The 22850-nt window shown below is 41.2% G+C and overlaps 1 protein-coding gene across 2 annotated transcripts in view; it reads right to left on the bottom strand.

Moving 5' to 3' along the window:
- Nucleotides 1–22410, bottom strand: part of Cyp2b9 (cytochrome P450, family 2, subfamily b, polypeptide 9) — a 37312-nt gene extending 14902 nt beyond the window's left edge. The window contains exons 1-6 of one of the 2 annotated variants that reach the window (XM_011250431.3): nt 22156–22410; nt 14850–14946; nt 14711–14758; nt 9017–9179; nt 8725–8874; nt 7948–8108 (exon numbers count right to left, since the gene is read on the bottom strand). In XM_011250431.3, the coding sequence (XP_011248733.1) occupies nt 7948–8108; nt 8725–8874; nt 9017–9179; nt 14711–14758; nt 14850–14946; nt 22156–22259 (723 nt within the window). In that variant the 5' untranslated portion in view covers nt 22260–22410. The remainder of the gene's footprint in view (nt 1–7947; nt 8109–8724; nt 8875–9016; nt 9180–14710; nt 14759–14849; nt 14947–22155) is intronic. The other variant, NM_010000.2, reaches the window with a different exon arrangement.
- Between the last annotated feature and the right edge of the window lie 440 nt (nt 22411–22850).

Below are 22850 nucleotides of genomic sequence, written 5' to 3'. Positions count from 1 at the left end.
AACAGAAACCAAGACCACTCACCATCATCAGAACGCAGCACATCCAAACCACCCAGACCTGGGCACCCCAACACAACTGAAAAGATAGACCCAGATATAAAAGCATATCTCATGATGATGGTAGAGGAAATCAAGAAGGACATTAATAACTCACTTAAAGAAATACAGGAGAACACTGCTAAACAGGTAGAAGACCTTAAGGAGGAAGCACAAAAATCCCTTAAAGAATTGCAGGAAAACACATCCAAACAGGTGATGGAAATAAACAAAACCATACTAGACGTAAAAAGGGAAGTAGACACAATAAAGAAAACCCAAAGTGAGGCAACACTGGAGATAGAAACCCTAGGAAAGAAATCTGGAACCATAGATGTGAGCATCAGCAACAGAATACAAGAGATGGAAGAGAGAATCTCAGGTGCAGAAGATTCCATAGAGAACATGGGCACCACAATCAAAGAAAATGTAAAATGCAAAAAGATCCTAACTCAAAACATCCAGGAAATACAGGACACAATGAGAAGACCAAACCTACGGATAATAGGTATAGATGAGAATGAAGATTTTCAACTTAAAGGGCCACCAAATATCTTCAACAAAATTATAGAAGAAAACTTCCCAAACCTAAAGAAAGACATGCCCATGAACATACAACAAGCCTACAGAACTCCAAAGAGACTGGACCAGAAAAGAAATTCCTCCCGACACATAATAATCAGAACAAAAAATGCAGGAAATAAAGATTGAATATTAAAAGCAGTAAGGGAAAAAGGTCAAGTAACATATAAAGGCAGACCTATCAGAATTACACCAGACTTTTCACCAGAGACTATGAAAGTCAAAAGATCCTGGACAGATATTATACAGACACTAAGAGAAAACAAATGCCAGCCCAGGCTACTATAACCAGCCAAATTCTCAAATACCATAGATGGAGAAACCAAAATTTTCCACGACAAAACCAAATTCACACATTATCTTTCAACGAATCCAGCCCTTCAAAGGATAATAACAGAAAAAAAAAAAAACAGTACAAGGACAGAAACCATGCCCTAGAAAAAGCAAGAAAGTAATCCTTCAACAAACCAAAAAGAAGACAAACGCAAGAACAGAATGCCAACTCTTACAACAAAAATAATAGGAAGCAACAATTGCTTTTCCTTAATATCTCTTAATATCAATTGACTCAATTCCCCAATAAAAACACATAGACTAACAGACTGGCTACACAAACAGGACCCAACATTTTGCTGCTTACAGGAAACCCATCTCAGGGGAAAAGACAGACACTACCTCAGAATGAAAGGCTGGAAAACAATTTTCCAAGCAAATGGTCTGAAGAAACAAGCTGGAGTAGCCATTCTAATATCAAATAAAATTGACTTCCCAACCCAAAGTTATCAAAAAAGACAAGGGGGGACACTTCATACTCATCAAAGGTAAAATCCTCCAAGAGGAACTCTCAATTCTGAATATCTATGCTCCAAATGCAAGGGCAGCCACATTCATTAAAGACACTTTTGTAAAGCTCAAAGCACACATTGCACCTCACACAATGAAAGTGGAAGACTTCAACACACCATTTTCATCAATGGACAGATCTCCTCGTAAACAGAAACTAAACAGGGACACAGTGAAACTAACAAAAGTTATGAAACAAATGGACTTAACAGATATCTACGGAATATTTTATCCTAAAACAAAAGGATATACCTTCTTCTCAGCACCTCATGGGACCTTCTCCAAAATTGACCATATAATTGGTCACAAAACAGGCCTCAACAGATACAAAAATATTGAAATTGTCCCATGCATCCTATCAGACCACCGTGGAATAAGGCTGATCTTCAATAACAACATAAATAATGGAAGGCCAACATTCACATGGAAACTGAACAACATTCTTCTCAATGATAACTTGATCAAGAAAAAATTAAAGTCTTTTTAGAGTTTAATGAAAATGAAGCCAAAACATACCCAAACTTGTGGGACACAATGAATGCATTTCTAAGAGGGAAACTCATGGCTCTGAGTGCCTCCAAAAAGAAACTAGAGAGATCACACACTAGCAGCTTGACAACACACCTAAAAGCTCTAGAAAAAAAGGAAGAAAATTCACCCAAGAGGAGTACACGGCAGGAAATAGTCAAACTCAGGGGCAAAATCAACCAAGTGGAAGCAAGAACTATTCAAAGAATCAAACAAACGAGGAGCTGGTTCTTTGAGAATATCAACAAGATAGATAAACCCTTAACCAGAATCACTAGAGGGCACAGGGACAGCATCCTAATTAAAAAAATCAGAAATGAAAAGGGAGACATAACAAGAGATGCTGAAGAAATACAAAACACCATCAGGTCCTTGTACAAAAGGCTATACTCAAAAAAACTGGAAAACCTGGATGAAATGGAGAAATTTCTAGACAGATACCAGGTACATGTGTTAAATCAGGATCAAGTTAACGACCTAAACAGTTCCATATCCCCTAAAGGAATAGAAGCAGTCACTAAGAGTCTCCCAACCAAAAACAAGCCCAGGACCAGATAGGTTTAGTGCAGGGTTCTATCAGACCGTCAAAGAAGATCTAATTCCAGTTCTGCACAAACTATTCCACAAAATAGAAGTACAAGGTACTCTACCCAACGCATTCTATGAAGCAACAATTACTCTGATACCTAAACCACAGAAAGATCCAACAAAGATAGAGAACTTCAGACCAATTTTCCTTTGAAAATCAATGCAAAAATACTCAATAAAATTCTCGCTAACTGAATCCAAGAACACATTAACACACCGATCCATCCTGACCAAGTAGGTTTTATTCCAGGGATGCAGGGATGGTTTAATATACAGAAATCCATCAAAGTGATCCATTATATAAACAAACTCAAAGACAAAAACCACATGATCATCTCGTTAGATGCTGAGAAAGCATTTGAGAAAATCCAACACCCATTCATGATAAAAGTCTTGGAAAGATCAGGAATTCAAGGCCCATACCTAAACATGATAAAAGCAATCTAGAGCAAACCAGTAGCCAACATCAAAGTAAATGGTGAGAAGCTGGAAGCAATCCCACTAAAATCAGGGACTAGACAAGGCTGCCCACTTTCTCCCTACCTATTCAACATTGTACTTGAAGTTCTGGCCAGAGCAATTCGACAGCAAGAGGAGATCAAGGAGACACAAATTGGAAAGGAAGACGTCAAAATATCACTTTTTGCAAATGATATGATAGTATATATAAGTGACCCTAAAAATTCCACCAGAGAATTCCTAAACCTGATAAACAGCTTCGGTGAAGTAGCTGGATATAAAATTAACTCAAACAAGTCAATGGCCTTTCTCTACAGAAAGGATAAACAGGCTGAGAAAGAAATTAGGGATTCAACATCCTTCTCAATAGTCACAAATAATATAAACTACCTTGGCGTGACTCTAACTAAGGAAGTGAAAGATCTGTATCATAAGAACTCCAAGTCTCTGAAGAAAGAAATTAAAGAAGATCTCAGAAGATGGAAAGATCTCCCATGCTCATGGATTGGCAGGATCAACGTTGTAAATATGGCGATCTTGCCAAAAGCAATCTACAGATTCAATGCAATCCCCCATCAAAATTCCAACTCAATTCTTCAACGAATTAGAAAGAGCAATCTGCAAATTCATCTGGAATAACAAAAAACCTAGGATATCAAAAACTCTTCTCAAGGATAAAAGGACCTCTGGTGGAATCACCATGCCTGATCTAAAGCTGTACTACAGAGCAATTGTGATCAAAACTGCATGGTACTGGTATAGAGACAGACAAGTAGACCAATGGAATAAAACTGAAGACTAGAAATGAACCCACACACCTATTGTCACTTGATCTTTGACAAGGGAGCTAAAACCATCCAGTGGAAAAAAGACAGCATTTTCAACAAATGGTGCTGGAACGACTGGTGGTTATCATGTAGAAGAATGTGAATTGATCCATTCCTATCTCCTTGTACTAAGGTCTAATCTAACTGGGTCAAGGAACTCCACATAAAACCAGAGACACTGAAAGTTATAGAGGAGAAAGTAGGGAAAAGCCTCGAAGATATGGGCACATGGGGAAAATTCCTGAATAAACAGCTATGGCTTGTGCTGTAAGATCAAGAATTGACAAATGGGACCTCATAAAACTGCAAAGCTTCTGTAAGGCAAAAGACACTGTCAATAAGACAAAAAGGCCACCAACAGATTGGGAAAGGATCTTTACCTACCCTAAATCAGATAGGGGACTAATATCCAATATATTTAAAGAACTCAAGAAGGTGGACTCCAGAAATCAAATAACCCCATTAAAAAATGGGGCTGAGAGCTAAACAAAGAATTCTCATCTGAGGAATACCGAATGACTGAGAAGCACCTGAAAAATGTTCAGCATCCTTAATCATCAGGGAAATGCAAGTCAAAACAACCCGGAGATTCCATCTCACACCAGTCAGAATGGCTAAGATCAAAAATTCAGTTGGCCGCAGATGCTGGTGAGGATGTGGAGAAAGAGGAACACTCCTCCGTTGTTGGTGGGATTGCAAGCTTGTACAACCACTCTAGAAATCAGTCTGGCAGTTCCTCAGAAAATTGGACATAGTACTACTGGACGATCCTGCAATACCTCTCCTGGGCATATATCCAGAAGATGTTCCAACTGGTAAGAAAGACACATGCTCCACTATGTTCATATCAGCCTTATTTATAGTAGCCAGAAGCTGGAAAGAACCCAGATGCCTCTCATCAGAGGAATGGGTAAAAAAAAAAAAAATGTGGTACATTTACACAATGGAGTACTATTCAGCTATTAAAAAGAATGAATTTATGAAATTCCTAGGCAAGTGGTTGGACCTGGATGGCATCATCCTGAGTGAGGTAACCCAATCACAAAAGAACTCAAATGATATATACTCACTGATAAGTGGATAGTAGCCCAGAAACTTAAAATAACCAAGATATAAGATACAATTTGTGAAACACATGAAACTCAAGAAGAACAAAGACCAAACCGTGGATACTTTGCCCCTTCTTAGAATTGGGAACAAAACACCCATAGAAGGAGTTACAGAGACAAAGTTTGGATCTGAGAGAAAAGGATGGACCATCTAGATATTGCTATATCCAGGGATCCATCCCATAATCAGCCTCCAATCGCAGACAACATTGCATACACTAGCAAGATTTTGCTGAAAGGACCCTGATATAGCTTTCTCTTGTGAGACTATGCCGGGGCCTAGCAAACTCAGAAGTGGATGCTCACAGTCAGCTATTGGCTGGATCACAGGGCCCCCAATGGAGGAGCTAGAGAAAGTACCCAAGGAGCTAAAGGGATCTGCAACCCTATAGGTGGAACAACAATATGAACTAACCAGTACCCAAGAGCTCTTGTCTCTAGCTGCATATGTATCAAAAGATGGCCTAGTCGGCCATCATTTGAAAGAGAGGCCCATTGGTCATGCAAACTTTATATGCCCCAGTACAGGGGAACACCAGGGCCAAGAAGTTTGAGTCGGTGGGTAGGGGAGTCGGTGGGGAGGGTATGGGGGACTTTTGGGATAGCATTGGAAATGTAAATGAGGAAAATACCTAATACAAATATTTAAAAAGAAACAAAAAAGAAAATGCAGTACTTCTACTCAATTGAATACTATTAAACTATGACAAATCAAGACATCATGAATTTTGCAGGCAAGTAGTAGAACCTCAGTATATCATCCTGAGTGAGGTAACACACTCTCTAAAGAACATCCATGATATGTACTCACTTATAAGTAGATACTAGTCATAAAAATACAGGTATCACACATGTTAGAGTCAACAGACCTGAAGAAGCTAAACAAGAAGGACGGCCCAAGTGAGGAAGTTCAAATCTCATTTAAAAGAAAGAATAAAAATAGTCATAGGAGGTAGATAGAGGGAAGAAACTGGGAGGCAGAGAGGATGCAGAGGGAAGGATTCAGGATCAGATGTGGGAAAGGACAGGAGAGATGGCTAAATGGCCATGAAAATGAATGGAAATCTACAATGATGGAGGTGAGGAGGTGGGGGGAATCTCCAAGATGAGTAGAGCTGGGATAAGGAAGGCACCTAAGAATCAATGGGGGAAGAATTTAGATGTTACTCACTATACTGGAGATATGGAACCTGAAGGACCCAACCCTTGTCAACAGAAAGAAACCCCAGTGGGTCAATAGATAAAACAACCCACCCACAAAACTTTAGACCCAAAATTTATCCTGTCTACAAGTAATGAAAACACACATTAGGGATGAAGAGGAGAGTCCAAGGGAAAGGCCAACCAATAACAAGCCCAAACTGAGACCCATCCAGATGGCAAGCACCATTCCCTAACACTATTAATGATAGTCTGTTATGCTTGCAGTCAGGATCAAGTTGCCCTCTGAGGGGTTCCACCCAGCAGGTGACTCAAACATATACATACACCCACAGCCAAACACTGGGTGGAGCTTGAGGATTTTATGGAAGAACAAAAGGAAGGATTGTAGGGCCAGAAGGGGATAGGAATGCCATAGGAAGACCAACAGAGTCCTTAGGAATCTCAGAGACTGAATCACCAACCAAAGAACATACACAGGTTGGACCTAGACCTCCATGCTCAGATGTAGCAGATGTGTAGGTTGGTATTCATGTGGTTCCTGAACAACTTGTACGGGGGCTATCCTACAAGCTGCTGTGTATATGTGGGATTATGTGGAATACCTTCTTCTATCTGGGCTCACTTCTCTGACCTCAGTGGGAGAGGATATGCCAAGCCTCAGAGAGACTTGAAATGCCAAGGTTGGGGGAACCCTGGGGGCTCACCCACTCAGAAAATAAGGGGAGAGGGGATGGAAGAAGGATTGTGGAAGGAAGGAGATAACCAGAGGGGGGACAGTAAATGGTATGTAAAGTGAATAAGTAAAAAACATAAAATAAAATTTAAAAATAAAAAAGGAAATAAAGGAAAGAAGGGAAGAAGAAAGGGATGAGACAAGGGAGGGAGGAGAGAGAGGAAGAGAGAGGGGGAGAGGAAGGGGGAGAGAGAAAGAGAGAGGGGGAGAGAGAGGGAGAGAGAGACAGAGAGAGAGAGAGAGAGAGAGAGAGAGAGAGAGAGAGAGAGAGAGAGAGAGAGAGAGAGAGACCGAAGGACTCTGGCAGGGCAAAGGATGGCAATCATGGCAGACATGGTATCAGTAAATTTTGTGTTTGACCTTTCTCCCCTTGCTAAACCATTAGATTCTATTTCTACAACCAGTTCACAAGGCCCATACCCTCATTTGGCCACTGAATCATTCCTGACACAAAACACCAAGGTTCAGCAATCAAAATTCATTATTTCAGGAATGTGCAGTCAGGTTTTAAGAACTCACCCCAGACAGACTCCAACTTTGCCCTTAAAAATGCCAACCTGCAAAAAAGACCTCCTTGTTGCTGCTGTTGCTGCTGGGTTTTGACTTTGAAGCCTCACCTCCTACTTGTTTCTCAAGGGGGATAAATCTCATTAGTGCCAAGAGCTTGGGGTCTGAATGTGCACATTATACTTCTGAATCTATCTCTAACCTTTGTCATTTATTCTCTGTATCTCCCTTTTCTATTCCTCTACTATCTCTTACAATCTGCTTTGCTTAATTGTCTTTGTTTTAATTTCTGTTTTGTTTTGTTTTGTTTGTTTTGTTTTTTTTTTTTTTTTTTTTTTTGGTTAATGGGCACAAGGTCTCATGTAAGCAAGACTGGCCATATGTATGTGTATGGCCCTGTATTTCTACATTCAGTTCTCACCATCACTCCTGCCCTGCCTCAGGTCACAGCATCCTTGTCTATCCATGATGTCTATGACTTCTTTCCGGCCCTAAGACACTCCCTCTTTCAACCACAAATCAGCTTCTTCTTAACTATACCCTGGATGCTCCTTTCTTCCCAGGCACTGACCTGACCAGAGAATGAGCTTAAGAGTGAAAAGATCTTATACATCAGATTCAGCAGATGAAGGAACTGGTCATCTGTGTAGTCAAAACGCTCTCCAAAGACAATGGAGCAGATGATGTTGGCTGTGATGCACTGGAAGAGAAAGGTGGGATCCAGGGGCACTCCTAGAGGATGAGGAGGCAGGATAGGAGAAATGGGGTCAAGGACATGGGGAACATTTGGCATCAGCCTCACCTCGGTGAAGCTGCCCCTTTCACTACTCAAAGAATAGAAACACCTGCTACCATGTTTGCATATATCATGGTGCAGCCCCTATGGTCAGTGATGCATGTACCATTTTATTTAATTTCCATCAGTGGTGTAAAGAAGATGTGATGCTATTCATATACACAAGCAGGAAGGCTAACTTCAATAGTGGAATTAAACTAATCACAACTGGGATGCGGATTCTGGGACTCAGAGGTAGAGTGTATGTAGTTAGTCTACATACTGCACCTCCTCCCAATCAACATTTTTACTCTGAGGTGATAGTTCACTCCCAATGGCAGGAAAGGATGGAGAAAGGTTCAGGGATTTCCTGTGTGGATTCATGAGTCCAGCCCACTCCACTCCCATCTGCTACTCTTCCTCAATCACTTCTCAGACTTCTAGACTCTGGTGTTCCAGAAGCCATCAGGACCTGCTGCTGGCTGCCTTTGTACTCCAGATAGAGTAATAGACCCAGGTGGTTGGAGGGATGTCATTGGTCAAACAGAATTGGACTCTTGCTCTGAAACTCACCCTGGTATTTCTTCAATTCCTCCACCAAACATTGGGCCTCCTCCTTTATCCTCTCCTCCACACTCCGCTTTCCCATTCCAAACTCTTTCATGGTGGCCAGAGAGAATCGCCGAAGGGTCTTCCAGCGTTGCCCACTGGCAAAAAATATACCTAAGAAGGAAGGAGGAACATAGGTGGGTAGGTTACATTGGAAGTTCAGAGAATCCTCAGTCATTCCTCAGAGCTTGGGTCTCACCTTTCAAGCTCACTTTCCTGGGTCACATTGTCCACTCTACCCTCTCCAATATCTCACCATAGTCCTGCATAACTAGCTGAGCTGCAGCAATGGTCCCTCGGCCAGAAAAAGCCTCAGCGTGGTCCACCAGAGCCTCCCTTATCGTCTGTGTCCCACACAACACAACCACGGGCCTCGGTCCCAAGTGCACTGTGAACACATCTCCATGTTTTTCTTGAAGCTGCCAAGCATAAGTGTAACAGAGTTGTAATTAACCTGCACAAAAGTTCTTGTTAAACTGTTTTTAAAAAAACTTAGTAACAGATTGGTAAATTGCCCCCTCCTACCCTGGCCACACTTACCCATCTGAAGACATAAAAATTAAAGAGTTCTTTTATCACTGACTCTGTAATGATTGATAAGATGTCCTATCAGTGTACCAGTGCTGTAGAGTAGGGGAGCAAGAGCAACACAGGCTTATAATTCTGGCACTGGGGAAGGAGAGGCCAGAGAATCAATAAACATCCTTGGCAATATATCTAGTTGGAGGCCAGCCTGGCTACCTAAGGCCCTCTCTCAAAACACATGCACACCTCTCTCTCTCTCTCTCTCTCTCTCTCTCTATATATATATATATATATATATATAGATAGATAGAGATAGATATATATACACACACACACACATATATATATATACACGCGCACACACACACACACATATATGTATATATTCACACACACACACACACACACATATATATATATATATATATATATATATATATATATATATATATATATACACATATATATATACACACACACATATATACCCATGCCTATGCTCCTCCCTCTGGCCAGATATCTCTGGCATCTCACCTAAGAACCATCCTTCCTGTGACTCAGCTTCAATCTTATCAATGCCTCTGACAATATATATGGAAAACAAACCTGACCCATTCGCTGAGTACTTGGGACAGGAAATGGAATACCCCTGGGGTCTCCTGACTGTCAATCATATCTGTAATACAGATCACTGGGAAACTCTATGGCAATACAACCATCTCTGGACATTTCCAGGGAATTGGTGCCTGGAATATCAAAACCATCCAGTGCAGAAAGCTGTTGAAAAGAATGGTGCATGTTTGCAAATAACCCACCCTCATCCTCTTGAGACCTTTAGCTCAGTTTAGATTTCCATGTAGCTAAGAAAAATTAGAAACTGTGGAAATAGTCAGCACCTGTGTTGTTTAGGGAATAATTCTATGAAAAAACAAAACAACCTCTATACATGTTTGGATTAGCTGTACTTATGGTTTCAGATGGGGTCACCCCATCGAATCTTATGCAACAATGAACTAACAATCCATACCTTAGAATAATGATAAGAATGAAACTTGCTGACTAAATGTTAACATGGAAGTCAACTTTGTTTACATCTGCTGCATCTCAATGATGTTCATACACTGGTACAATCACTGCACTTGTTGAAATGGTGGGAAGGTAGTGACTACAAAGGCATAAAACTGGTCTTCATGTTAACTGATATGCACCTAGATGATAAGCTTGTGTTTATTCTAAAGATTCACTGAGCTGTGTTTTTTTAGATAATGATCCACTGCAACAATGTCTTACCTCAAAATTATAACTGGAGCTAGAGAGATGGCTCTGTGACTAGGGGTACTTATGGCATTGCAGAACTTCTGAACTTAGACTTTCTCCAATGTCACATTGCAAATGACTGCCTGTAATGCCAGCTTCATGGGATTTAAGGTTCTCTTTTGGCTTCTGCAGAAACCAGGTATGCTTTTGTGTACTTTTACATAAACACACAATTATGATGAGAGATGAGAGAAGAGGGAGAGATGACAAATAGATGAATGGATAAATACATAGATGATAGAGAAATTAAAATACTTGACAGAGATGTAGATACATACATGAATAAATAGATAAATGACAGATTAATGGATAAATAAATAGATGACAAAATGGAGAGATAATAAATGATAGAAGGTAGATAGATGGTAGATATGTTATTGACACATAGGCAGTTTAGCAATACAAGAGAGAGAGAGAGAGAGAGAGAGAGAGAGAGAGAGAGAGAATGTTTGGGGCTAGCAGTTACGAGCACTTGCTCATGATGACCAGATTTTGGATCTCAGCACCTATGTAACAAGTCATGGGGTTCATATGTGCTTCTGACCCCAGGTATAGTATTGGAGGGTAAAGATAGAAGATTTCTGAGACTTGCTGACTTCATGACCCAGATTCATGGAGAGACCCTACTTCCAAAAACTAGGTAAAGTGACAAAAAAAGGATACATGGGACCCTCCTCTGCCTCTGTCTCATGAATAGGTGTGCGCACACAATATGAAATATAGTCACACATATATGCACACATACATATACACATAAATACATAATACTCATGAATAAGCATTTTTTAGAAGTTATAGTTAAGGTTACCTTAAAAATGGTATACACCTTCCTCTCCAAGCCCCTTGCTGTTTTCCCTACTTCTCTTCTAACATCTGTAAGAACAGTTTTACCATGACCTAGGTCAGATTATTCACTGAAACCCATATTACTTAGTACTGCTTACCTTCCTCAAGCTCTGTGGTATCTGCATGTTTACAAAAATAAGATCAAAGACTACCATGGTCTGCACAGCAGTACCTTGTAGGGCATTGGGCTATGCACAGACAACCCAGTCTCCATTCGAGTTGAGAGGTGAACCCTAGGAACAGGTGGTGATAATTCACCTACATGGGACAGAAGGAGTTCTCTCATATCTCCTGGATTCAAGGCTCCTGTCAAAGTTACCCACACACACAGCCAGCCCCCACCGGAGAAGCATGGCTAGTAGTCACATAGGCAATGTCCCAAACTTCTGACCTTCAGGCTAGACTCCTCCCTAGTTACCTAGCAATAGTAAAGATAACAGAATACCATAAGAGGGGCTGCTTGGCCCCACCTGTCTTACTCCTCTTACTCCTCTTACTCTCCTCTCTCTTCTCCTCCTTTCTCACTCCCCCCTCTCTCTCTCCTCTCTCTCTCTCCCTCCTTCTCTCCCACTCTTTCTCTCTCTCCCTCTCTCTCTCCCTTCTCTCTTTTCCCCTGCCTTTCTACAATAAAGCTCTAAAACCATAGACTGTCTCTGTTCACAAAGGCCCACTGTGCTTACTCTCACCTGCGTGGGAACCTCTCTCCCTCGGATCTCACTCCCATAACCCTGCAGCACAGGGTGCCACCATGGGGCCCCTGGATTTGGGGACTACCTCTTGTCCATCCCCCATGGGGTGTGGTCAGTGGCTTAGATGCCCATCTGAGGCCAAGAGTAAAGCATCCAGCAGCCCTCCCATATCTGCCTGCCCAGAGCACAGGAGCTCTGGCTGGACCTGGGCAACTTCCCTCCCCCTCTTTCCCCACACCCCTCTGCCCTCTCTCTCATAACCAAAGGGCAACAGGATTTTGCCCGGGGCCCCTGGTCAGGGGCTGTCCCTTGTCCATCCCCTGTCGAGTGGGGTCAGTGGCTTATATGCCCACCTGGGGCCGAGTAGAAAGCATCTAGCAGCCCTCCCACGTCTTCCTGCCCAAAGCATAGGAGGAACTCTGGCTGGACGTGAGCTATCCTCCCTTTCTGCTCTTTCCCAAGCACCGTTTAGTTGCCACAGTACCTGACTTGACTTGAGACAATCAATTCTCCTGCTGCTCCATTTCTCATTGTTTCTCATTTGTACAAGCCCCATGTTGCTCACAGATCCTGTTCTTCTTCATGGCTGTCAGCAACCTGGAAACTTAGCATCCTGAAAATTCTGTCTGGACCAGCTGCCCTTTTTTTCTTGCCTGGTCTATGTACTATGCCTTCAACATGGTATCCTCCATGGGTTCATATGCTAGAAGCTTGGTCTGCAAATGGTTGTATTGCGAGGTGGTCCAGCTCTCAAGTACTAGAGCCTAATGAGAGGAATTGGTTCCCCAAGGCAGATCCACAGAATATATCTATATAGGTCAAGAGGAGAAGCCTGGATTTGTGGGATACTTTATTATAAATGAAAGTCATCCAACATGATGATCTGCAGGGCATGCAGGACCATGCTACCTGACAGGCATTAGAACTTGTAAGGTTCAGTGAGTTCAAACCCCAGAAATCTCAGACATATGAGAAAAACAGAAGTAAAGTTGCTTCCTACTTGTCTCTGTACCTGCTCTGGAAAAGGTAACTAGGACACACACCCAAAAGAACCACAGGCACTCAGTCCTGTAACATAAAATCTGGAGCTCTTCTCCATGGTAAGAAGGGATCTAGATAGCCTCAAATCCAGCCAATACTTGAAGCCAATACTTCTTGGTTATTGTCATGCCATTCCCCCAACAGATATATAAATTCCATTTCATCCCAGTAGAGTGTATGTATTCACATTCTGCCCCCAGTAAAGCAATATCAACAAGCAATGATCATCTCAGACAGCTACTTCATTAAATATTACCTAAAAGAGCCATGACTAAGACTACTAAAGAAGAAATTTCTCTTTTCCCAGCCCTTGGATGCTCAGCAATCACTCCCATTTAGACCACAACCTGTTCAACTTAGTCTCAGATTCTACTTTCCTGCTGCCATGCAGATGCACCAAGGATAAACATAGACCATGGGCCCCTGTTCCTGGTTTTCTCCAGGAACTTTACTGGTGGCACCTGGATAACCAGAGAGGAGATTAGGAACCACAGCATTTGTCTGAGAGCCCACAGTTCCCCTTCTGGTCTGGTGTATAGAGATATCCTAGGACTCAAAAAGCAACAGACAGTGGACTCTCTGTTCCATCCTTTTCTATGTGTACTCTGGGCCAGCATGCAAGCTGCATCCAGACATCCCAACAGAGGTACAACAATTAGCATCTTCTGTATGTGACAGATTTTAATTTTCTCTTATGTTTTGTGACATATAGAGGGATCCTCACCAGAGTCTGGAAAAAATGTACTGTCTGAACTTAGAATGTCAAACTCCCTACAGGGAAAAGATGCAACAAGTCACACTATAGTAACAGAGTATTATCAGCCCTCTCTGTGAGTCTGTGCACAGTTAAAGTACTTGGGGAGGATTCAACTTTCTTCAGTGGTGCAGGCACTTATAAGTTGCTCGTGTTCCGATGAACAGTACATGCATCCATACTGATTAAAGCAGCCATAATTTCTTCCAAGTAGGAAGGAGCTTCAGAGGAAAACATAGACATGAGAATGAGAAAGGAAGAAATTAGATTATCAGAGAATTTTTTAAAATAACAAATTTAAAAAGATGTCAACTTGACATTTACAAAATGTGGGAAGCACATTTTTTAAAACACTTAGGGACAACTGTACCACACATACTGTCATTACAGCCCATGAAACATTTTGTCAGGTGGATCATTAGCCTGTATATAGGGTGACATTGTTCCAAAACCTAATTTTAAAAACATAAAAGTGAATACAACATTGATACAGGTGGTCCTATACAAACCAAGGGGTAGCAGGTAGTTGAGATTATTGCCAGTTGGGTCTTACCAGGACACATTACGCAGAGCAAGTTGTTTATGGTCCCCTGAACTCCATTCTCTAGCTCTGGGCTCACTCATCAGGCCAGAGGAGCCATGTGAGACCCCAAGAGAGTCTACTTCCCTGTGGAAGTCTTCTGGGCCACAAAACTAACCACAGAGGTCTTCCTAGAAGTCAGAAGAGAGCTGATTTGTGCATGATCCCCTGTATGCCATTGTGCAGGTGTGTGCTTACCCTTTGGTCCAGAGGGGCATGCTGGATCACAAGAGCATTCTGCTTCCCCTGTGAGGCATACAAAGAACACAAGAACTACCACCTGGGAATATGGCCCCAACAATCCTTGCCAGTAGGGGCAAACATCAGAGTCAGGTACCCTGACATCCATTGTCTGCTCCACAGCTCCGTACACCTTTCTGAGAAGTCCTGCTATCATCAGGATAATCCAACCAACACCAGGAAAAACCAGATGCCTAAATGACAGCATAAGAACACAATCAATAAATCAGACAGTGCCCAGAGGAGGCTACACTCCCAAGTACTCTAGCACACTGAGGATCTTAGGATCGGGGTGAGTAGGACACAACATCTGTTCCAACACAACCAGGAGAAACTGGGACCATCAGTATCCAGGAACACAGGAACCCCACCTAAACAGTAACTTGGGTTCCTTCCGGTCTTTGCTGGTTTGCCTTGGGCAAAAACTCTGCAGCCAGTGCTATCACAGGCAAGGCACTGGCATGTTCTCATCCTGTGGAAAGTTTCTGATTTGGACCTCTGAAATCTCCCCACCTGGGTCACTAAGTTCCCATTGGCAGTTCAGGTGGCTGCCACGCCAGCCTTACACTTCCAAATTCCTGCAGCTGGCTAGTTTGCCTCGCCACCATACCTTTTCTCTCTAGAACCCAGTTGAGTTACTGAATGAAGGAAAACACCACACAAACGTAGTTCAGAATCAACAGTTAACTCAATCTCAAGACACAACAACTAGCATCCTAATCTTGTAAGCCACATTAAATGTAAATCCTCCAATGGCAAATCCTGGCAGATTTGCCATCTAAACCAGGGGCTACTTGTTACCTACATATTGTCCTCCAAGCTGTCCCTGACCAAAAAGCCTGTATCTCTCTCCTGCCTCCACTCTTCTTGTCCCTGACCCAGAAGTTTCACCTACTCCTTGCCCAGTTATTGGTACCCTGAAAATTTTATTCATTAGGGGAAAGTTCTGCCACAAAACTAAGACTTGGTTCTTTGTGAAAATCAACAAGATTGTAAAACCTCTTAGCTAACATTTCTAGAGGGCACAGAAACAGTATAAAAGCAAACAAAATCAAAATGAAAAGGGAAACATAACAGAAATGGAGAAAAATAAAAAAAAAATCAGATCCTACTACAAAAGTCTACATTCAACAAAACTGGAAAGTCTAGATGAAATATATTACTTTCGAGACAGATGCCAGGTACTAAAAATAAATCAGGATCAGCTAAATCATCTAAACAACACCATAACCTCTAAGGCTATAGAAGCAGTCATTAGAAGTCTCCCAACCAAAAAAGGTCAGGGCCCGATGGTTTTAGTACAAAATTCTATCAGACCCTCAAAGAAGTCCTAATGCCAATACTTCTCAAACTATTAGAAAAAAAAAAGAGACGCTATCAAATTCTTTCTATGAAGCCATAGTTACACTGATACCTAAACCATAAAAAGACCCAACAAAGAATGAGAACTTCAGACCAATTTCTATCATGAAGATCAGTGAAAAATACTCAATTAAATTCTGTCAAACTGAATCCAAGAACTCATCAAAATGATCATTGACCATGATCAAATAGGCTTCAACCCAGAAATGCAGGGATATTTCAATATATGGAAATCGATCAGTTTAATACACTATCTAAACAAACTCAAAACAGAAAAAACACATGATAATCTCATTGGATGCTGTAAAGGCTTTGACAAATCACAACACTCATTTATGTTACAAGTATTGGAGAGATCAGGAACTCAATGTTTGTACCTAAATATAATAAAAGCAAGAGACAGCAAACCAATAGTCAACATCAAACTAAATGGAAAGCAACTCAAAGCAATCCCATTAAAATCAAGGACAAGAAAAGGCTGTCCATTCTTTCCTATCTATTCAATATAGTACTCAAAGATCTAGCCAGAGCAACTTGAGAGACAAAAGATATTTAAGGGATACAAAATGGGAAGGAGGAAGTAAAAATATCACTATTTGAAGATAATATGATAGTATACATAAACCACCCAAAAAATTCTACCAGAAAACTCCTACAACTAATAAACAACTTCAGCAAAGTGGCTGGGTATAAAATTAACTCTAGCAAATCAGTATTCTTCCTCTACTCAAAGGAGAAGTGGGCAGAGAAAGAGAATAGGGAAACAACATCCTTCATAATAGTCACAAATGTCTTGGTGTGACTCTAACTAAGCAAGTGAAAGATCTCTGTGACAAGAAGCTCAAGGCTCTGAAGAAAGAAATTGAAGAAGACATAAGGTGGAAAGATATCTGATGAGTGGATTGGCAGGATTAATATAATAAAAATGGCCATGTTCCTGAAAGCAATCTAGATGTTCAATGCAATCCCCCATCAAAATTCCACTTCAAGTCTTCATTGAGCTAGAAAGAGCAATGCTCAAATTCATTTGGAAGAAGAAAAAAACAGGTTAGCCAAAACTATTTTCAACAATAAAAGCACTCTGAGAGAATCACCATCCCTGAACTCAAGTAGTACTACACAGCAATAGTGATTTTAAAAACTGCATAGTATTGGTACAATGACAATCAGGTAGGTCAATGGAGTAGAATTGAAGACCCAGAAATGAACCCGCATGGCTATGGTAACTGGATCTTTGACAAAGGAGTTAAATCATCCTGTGGGAAAAAAGAGAGCATTTTCAAAAAATGATGCTGGTTCAACTGGAAGTCAACATGTAGAAGAATACAAATTTATCCATTATTCTCTCCCTGTACAAAGCTCAATTTCAAGTGGATCATGGACCTCCACTTAAAAGCAGATACACTGAATCTAATAGAAGAGAAAGTAGGGGAAAGTCTCAAATACATGGGCACAGAGAAGTTCCTAAACAGAACACCAATAGCTATTGCACTAAGATCAAGAATAAACAAATGGGACCTGATAGAATGGCAAGCTTGTTGAGAAAGTAGTTAGGGAAATAACATCCTTCACAATACTCACAAATAATGTAAAATACCTTGATGTGACTCTAACTAAGGAAGTGAAAGATCTGTATGATAAGAACTTCAAGTCTCTGAAGTAAGAAATTGAAGATCTCAGAAGGTGGAAAGATATCCCGTGCTCAAGAATTGGCACGATTATTATTGAAAAGGGGCTATGCTGCTGAAAGCAATCTACAGATTCAATGCATCAAAATTTCAACTCAATTCTTCACAGAGTTAAAAAAAAAAGCAATTTACAAATTCACCTGGAATAACAAAAATCCTAGAATAGCAAAAACCATTCTCAACAATGAAAGAACCTCCGGTGAAATCACCATGCCTTATCTCAAGCTATACTACAGAGTAATTGTGATAAAAACTGCACAATACTGGGCAGCGAAAGACAGGTAGATCAATGGAATAGATTTGAAGACCCAGAAATGAACCAACACACTTATGATCACTTAATCTTTGACAAAGGAGCTAAAACCATCCAGTGGGAAAAAAGACAGCATTTTCAACAAATGGTGGTGGTACAAGTGGCAGTTATCATGTAGAAGAATGTGAATTGATCCATTCTCATCTCCTTGTACAAACCTCAAGTGTAAGTGGATCAAGGAACTCCACATAAAACCAGAGACACTGAAACTTATAGAGGAGAAAGTTAGGAAAAGCCTGGAAGGTATAGGCACAGGGGAAAAAAAAATCCTGAACATAATAGCAATGGCTTGTGCTGTAAGATCATGAATCCACAAATGAGACTTCATAAAATTGCAAAGCTTCTGTAATGCAAAAGACACTGTCAATGAGACAAAAAGGACACCAACAGATTGGGAAAGAATCTTTATCAATCCTAAACCTGATAGGGGACTTTGTATTTCTTTCCAATAAATACAAAGAACTCAAGAAGCTGGATTCCAGAAACTCAAATAACCCTATTTTAAAAATGGGGTACAGAGCTAAACAAAGAATTCTCAACTGAGGAATACCGAATGGCTGAGAAGCACCTGAAAAAATATTCAATGACCTTAATCATCAGTGAGATTCAAATTAAAACAATCCTGAGATTCTACCTCACAAACGTCAGAATGGCTAAGATCAAAAATTCAGGTGATAGCAGATGCTGGCAAGGATGTGGAGAAAGAGGAACACTCCTCCATTGCTGTTGGAATTGCAAGCTGGTAAAACCACTCTAGAAATCAGTTTGGTGGTTCCTCAGAAAACTGGACATAGTACTACCAGAAGATCTGGCAATACCTCTCCTGGGCATATGCCCAGAAGATGTTCTAACTTGCAATAAGGACACATACTCCACAATGCACATCACAGCCTTATTTATAATAGCCAGAAGCTGGAAAGAAACCAGATGTCCCTCAACAAAAGAATGGATACAGAAAATCTGGTACATTTACACAATGGAATACTACTCAGCAATTGAAAACAATGAATTTATGAAATTCTTAGGCAAAAGGATGGATCTGGAGGATATCTTCCTGAGTGAGGTAACCCCATCACAAAAAAAAAAAAAAAAAAAAAAAACACATGATATGCAACTCACAGATAAGTAGCAGTAGGCCAGAAACTTAGAATATCCAAGATACAATTTTCAAAACACTTGAAACGCAAGAAGAAGGAAGACCAACGTGTGGATACTTCATTCCTTCTTAAAATGGGGAACAAATTACCCATGGAAGGAGTTACAGAGACAAAGTTTGAAGCAGAGCCTTAAGGAACGACCATACAGAGACTGCCCCACTTGGGGATCCACAACCATAAGCAACCACCAAACCCAGTCACTAGGCAAATGCCATCCAGACCCTGCTGACAGGAACCTGATATAGCTGTCTCCTGCAAGGCTCTGCCAGTGCTTGCAAATACAGAAGTGGATGCTCACCATCATCCATTAGACAGAGCACAAGGTCACCAATGAAGGAGCCAGAGAAATACCCAGGGAGTTGAAGGGGACTGAAGCCTCATAGGAGGAACATCAATATAAACTAACCAGTACCCAAGAGCTTCTTGGAACTATACCACAAATCAAAGAAAACAGATGGTGGAACTTGTGACTCTAGCTATATATGTAGCAGAGGATGGTTTAGTCAGTCATCAATGGGAGGAGAGGCCCTTGGTCTTGTGAAGGTTCTATGCCCCAGTATAGGGGAGTGCCAGAACCAGGAATGGGAGTGGGTGGGTTTGGGAGCAGGGGCAGGGGGAAGGGATAGGGGATTTTCAGAGGGAAAATTAGGAAAGGGGATAGCATTTGAAATGTAAATAAAGAAAATATCAAATAATAAAAAGAAAAGAATTTCAAGCTTATGTAAGACAAAGGACACTGTCAATAGGACAAAATGTAAACTAAGAGATTGGGAAAAGATCTTTACCAACTCTATATCCTATAGAGGGTTAATTTCCAATATATACAAACAACTCAAGAAGGTTGACTCCAGAGAACCAAGTATCCCTATTTAAAAAGGAGAACAGAGCTGAACAGAAAATTCTCAACTGAGGGAACTCAAATGGCCAAGAAGCACCTAAAGAAATGTTCAACATGCTTAGTCATGAAGGAAACGAAAGTCAAAACAACCCTGAGATTCCACCTCACACCAGTCAGAATGGCTAAGATCAAAAATTCAGATAACAACAGATACTGGCGAGGATGTGGAAAAAGAAGAACACTCCACCATTGCTGATGGTTATTCTGGAAATCAGTCTGGTGGTTCCTCAGAAATTTGGACATAGTACTACCTGAGGACCCAGCTATACCACTCCTGGGCATATACCCAGAAGATGCTCCAACATGTTATAAGAACACATGCTCCACTATGTTTATTGCAGCCTTATTTATAGTAGCCAGAAGCTAGAAAGGACCCAGATGTCCCTCAACAGAAGAATGGATACAGAAAATGTGGTACATTTACACAATGGAGTAATACTCAGCTATTAAAAACAATGACTTCATGAAATTCATAGGCAAATGGATGGAACTTGAAAATATCATACTGAATGAGGTAACCCAGTCACAAAAAAAAAATACACATGGAGTGCACACATCGATAAGTGGATATTAGTCCAAAAGTTCGGAATGCCCAAGATTCAATTGACAGACCATATGAAGCCTGAAAAGAACAAAGACCAAAGTGTGAATGCTTCAGAGCTTCTTAGGAAGGGAACAAAATACTCACAGGAGGAACTACGTAGAATGACTGCCACAAATTGAGACGTATCCCATGGGGAAGAACCAGTTCCCAACACTACTAATAATACAATGTTATGCCTGCAGACAAAAACCTAGCATAACCTACCACTGAGAGCCCAAGTCTCATGGAAACATATGCAGAGATCCAGAGCTAAACATTAGATGAAAATCTTGGAGTCTTATCAAAGAGTTGGGAGAATGATTTAGGGACCAGAAGAGGACAGGTAGTCCACAGGAAGACGAACACATTTAACTAAACTGGACCCATGGGAGCTCTGAGTGACTGAATCATCAAACAAAGAGCAAGCATGGGCTGGACTTAGGCCCCCTGGCACATACTTACCAAATGAGCAGTTTGGTCTCTAACAACACAAGCAAGGGATCACCCTGAGTCTATTGCCTGCCTGTAGATCCTGGTCCCCTAACTGAGATGCCTTTTCTGCCCTTACTTGAAGAGGATATGCCTCATGATGCGGTGACAAGATGCGTAAGGGGTGGCTACAGGAAGTAGGTGATACCTAGAGGAGGATTCCTCCTCTCAAGGAAAAGCGAAGGGAGGGATAAGGGAGGGTCTATGTGAGGGGATACTAGGAGTAGACTGGGGAAGATATTGGAATGTAAAATAAATAAATAAATAAATAAGGAGAAAATAAAGAGAAGAAAAGTAACTGCAAAAAAAAAATTAAATCCCAAGTTGGGATAATTGACACTCTATTAGCTATCTTAACAGGAACTAGAACCATGAATGTTAACTGATTTTTAATGAAAAGTTGCAATTAAATATGGAATCCCACTTGTAAAGGCTGGTAAAGATTGTACCACAAGCAAATGCTTGGCTGTTGCATGGTGTTTATAACTGATTATCCTTAATCACCTACCTAACCACAGACCTTACCTACTGCCCTGCCTCTTGTCCTCTTTGTTCTGGAACACTTCAGGATAATCTCTTTTGTGAGCAAAAGCAAACCTTAATGGTGATGCCTCTGATATTTGTCTTTGTCTGGAATGGACAAAAAAAAAAAAAAAGGACTAAAATTCTACATGCTTAAATCTCTGCATGCCTACATCTCAGTACTTCTATACCTCCAAACAAAGTACCCCCACAGAATTCCAATAAAACAAAACTCACCTGTCAACTCAAAAAGGAGTCAGCATCCATTACAAGTCAGTATTTCACCCTCCCTTTAGCAATCTTCCCACCTGAACCAACAGCTCCTTCCAATGATTGACCTCCAAAACAAAAGCAGGGGAAAACCCATACTAAGACTCAGTATAGTTCTTACCTGAATGAAACACTTAAGAAGGCCTCCTCTATCCATCTGCAACAGGTTCCCCAAGAGGGGTAGAGGATGGGGTCCTGGTGGAAGATGGCCATGGATCTTTGCATGGCCCCTGACCAGGAGTAGAAATAAGCTCAGAAGGACAGCAAGGAGGAGCAGGACACTAGGATCCATGGTCCGGTCTAACAAGAGTCTGCTTCAGTGCACAGTCCAGCAGGACTTTTGATGCTTAAGCCACCTCCCCACTAGGTTATACAACTCCAACTGTTCCCACCTCCTGTCTCACACTGTCCAGGAATGTGAGCACCATAGTTCCTACCTGGGCTGCTGGTGACCTGCTCATTCGCTATTCCATTACAACCACCCTAGACTTTGGCAAGGACATGGGCAGATACATGCGAAAATAGGGCATTTGAAGAGAAGCCTGTTGATATCTGGGAGGTGGGGGTGCACTTTTCAGGTCAATTTTATCTATTTATTTACTGAAGCATGGATCTGTGTGTGTATGCTGCCTTTGTGAAGGACATTTCTTATATGAATAAGATTGTGTGTTCCTCTGTGTTCTGCTAAATGTAGGTATATGTGAGTGTGTGTGTGTGTGTGTGTGTGTGTGTGTGTGTGTGTGTGTCTGTGTGTGTGTCTGTGTGTGTGTGTGTGTCTGTGTGTGTGTGTGTGTGTCTGTGTGTATACTAGGCTCT

Source organism: Mus musculus, chromosome 7, assembly GCF_000001635.26.
Source record: "Mus musculus strain C57BL/6J chromosome 7, GRCm38.p6 C57BL/6J".
NCBI lineage: Eukaryota > Metazoa > Chordata > Mammalia > Rodentia > Muridae > Mus > Mus musculus.
Note: the sequence above shows the minus strand (reverse complement) of the source record. Positions and strands in the feature narration are given on the sequence as shown.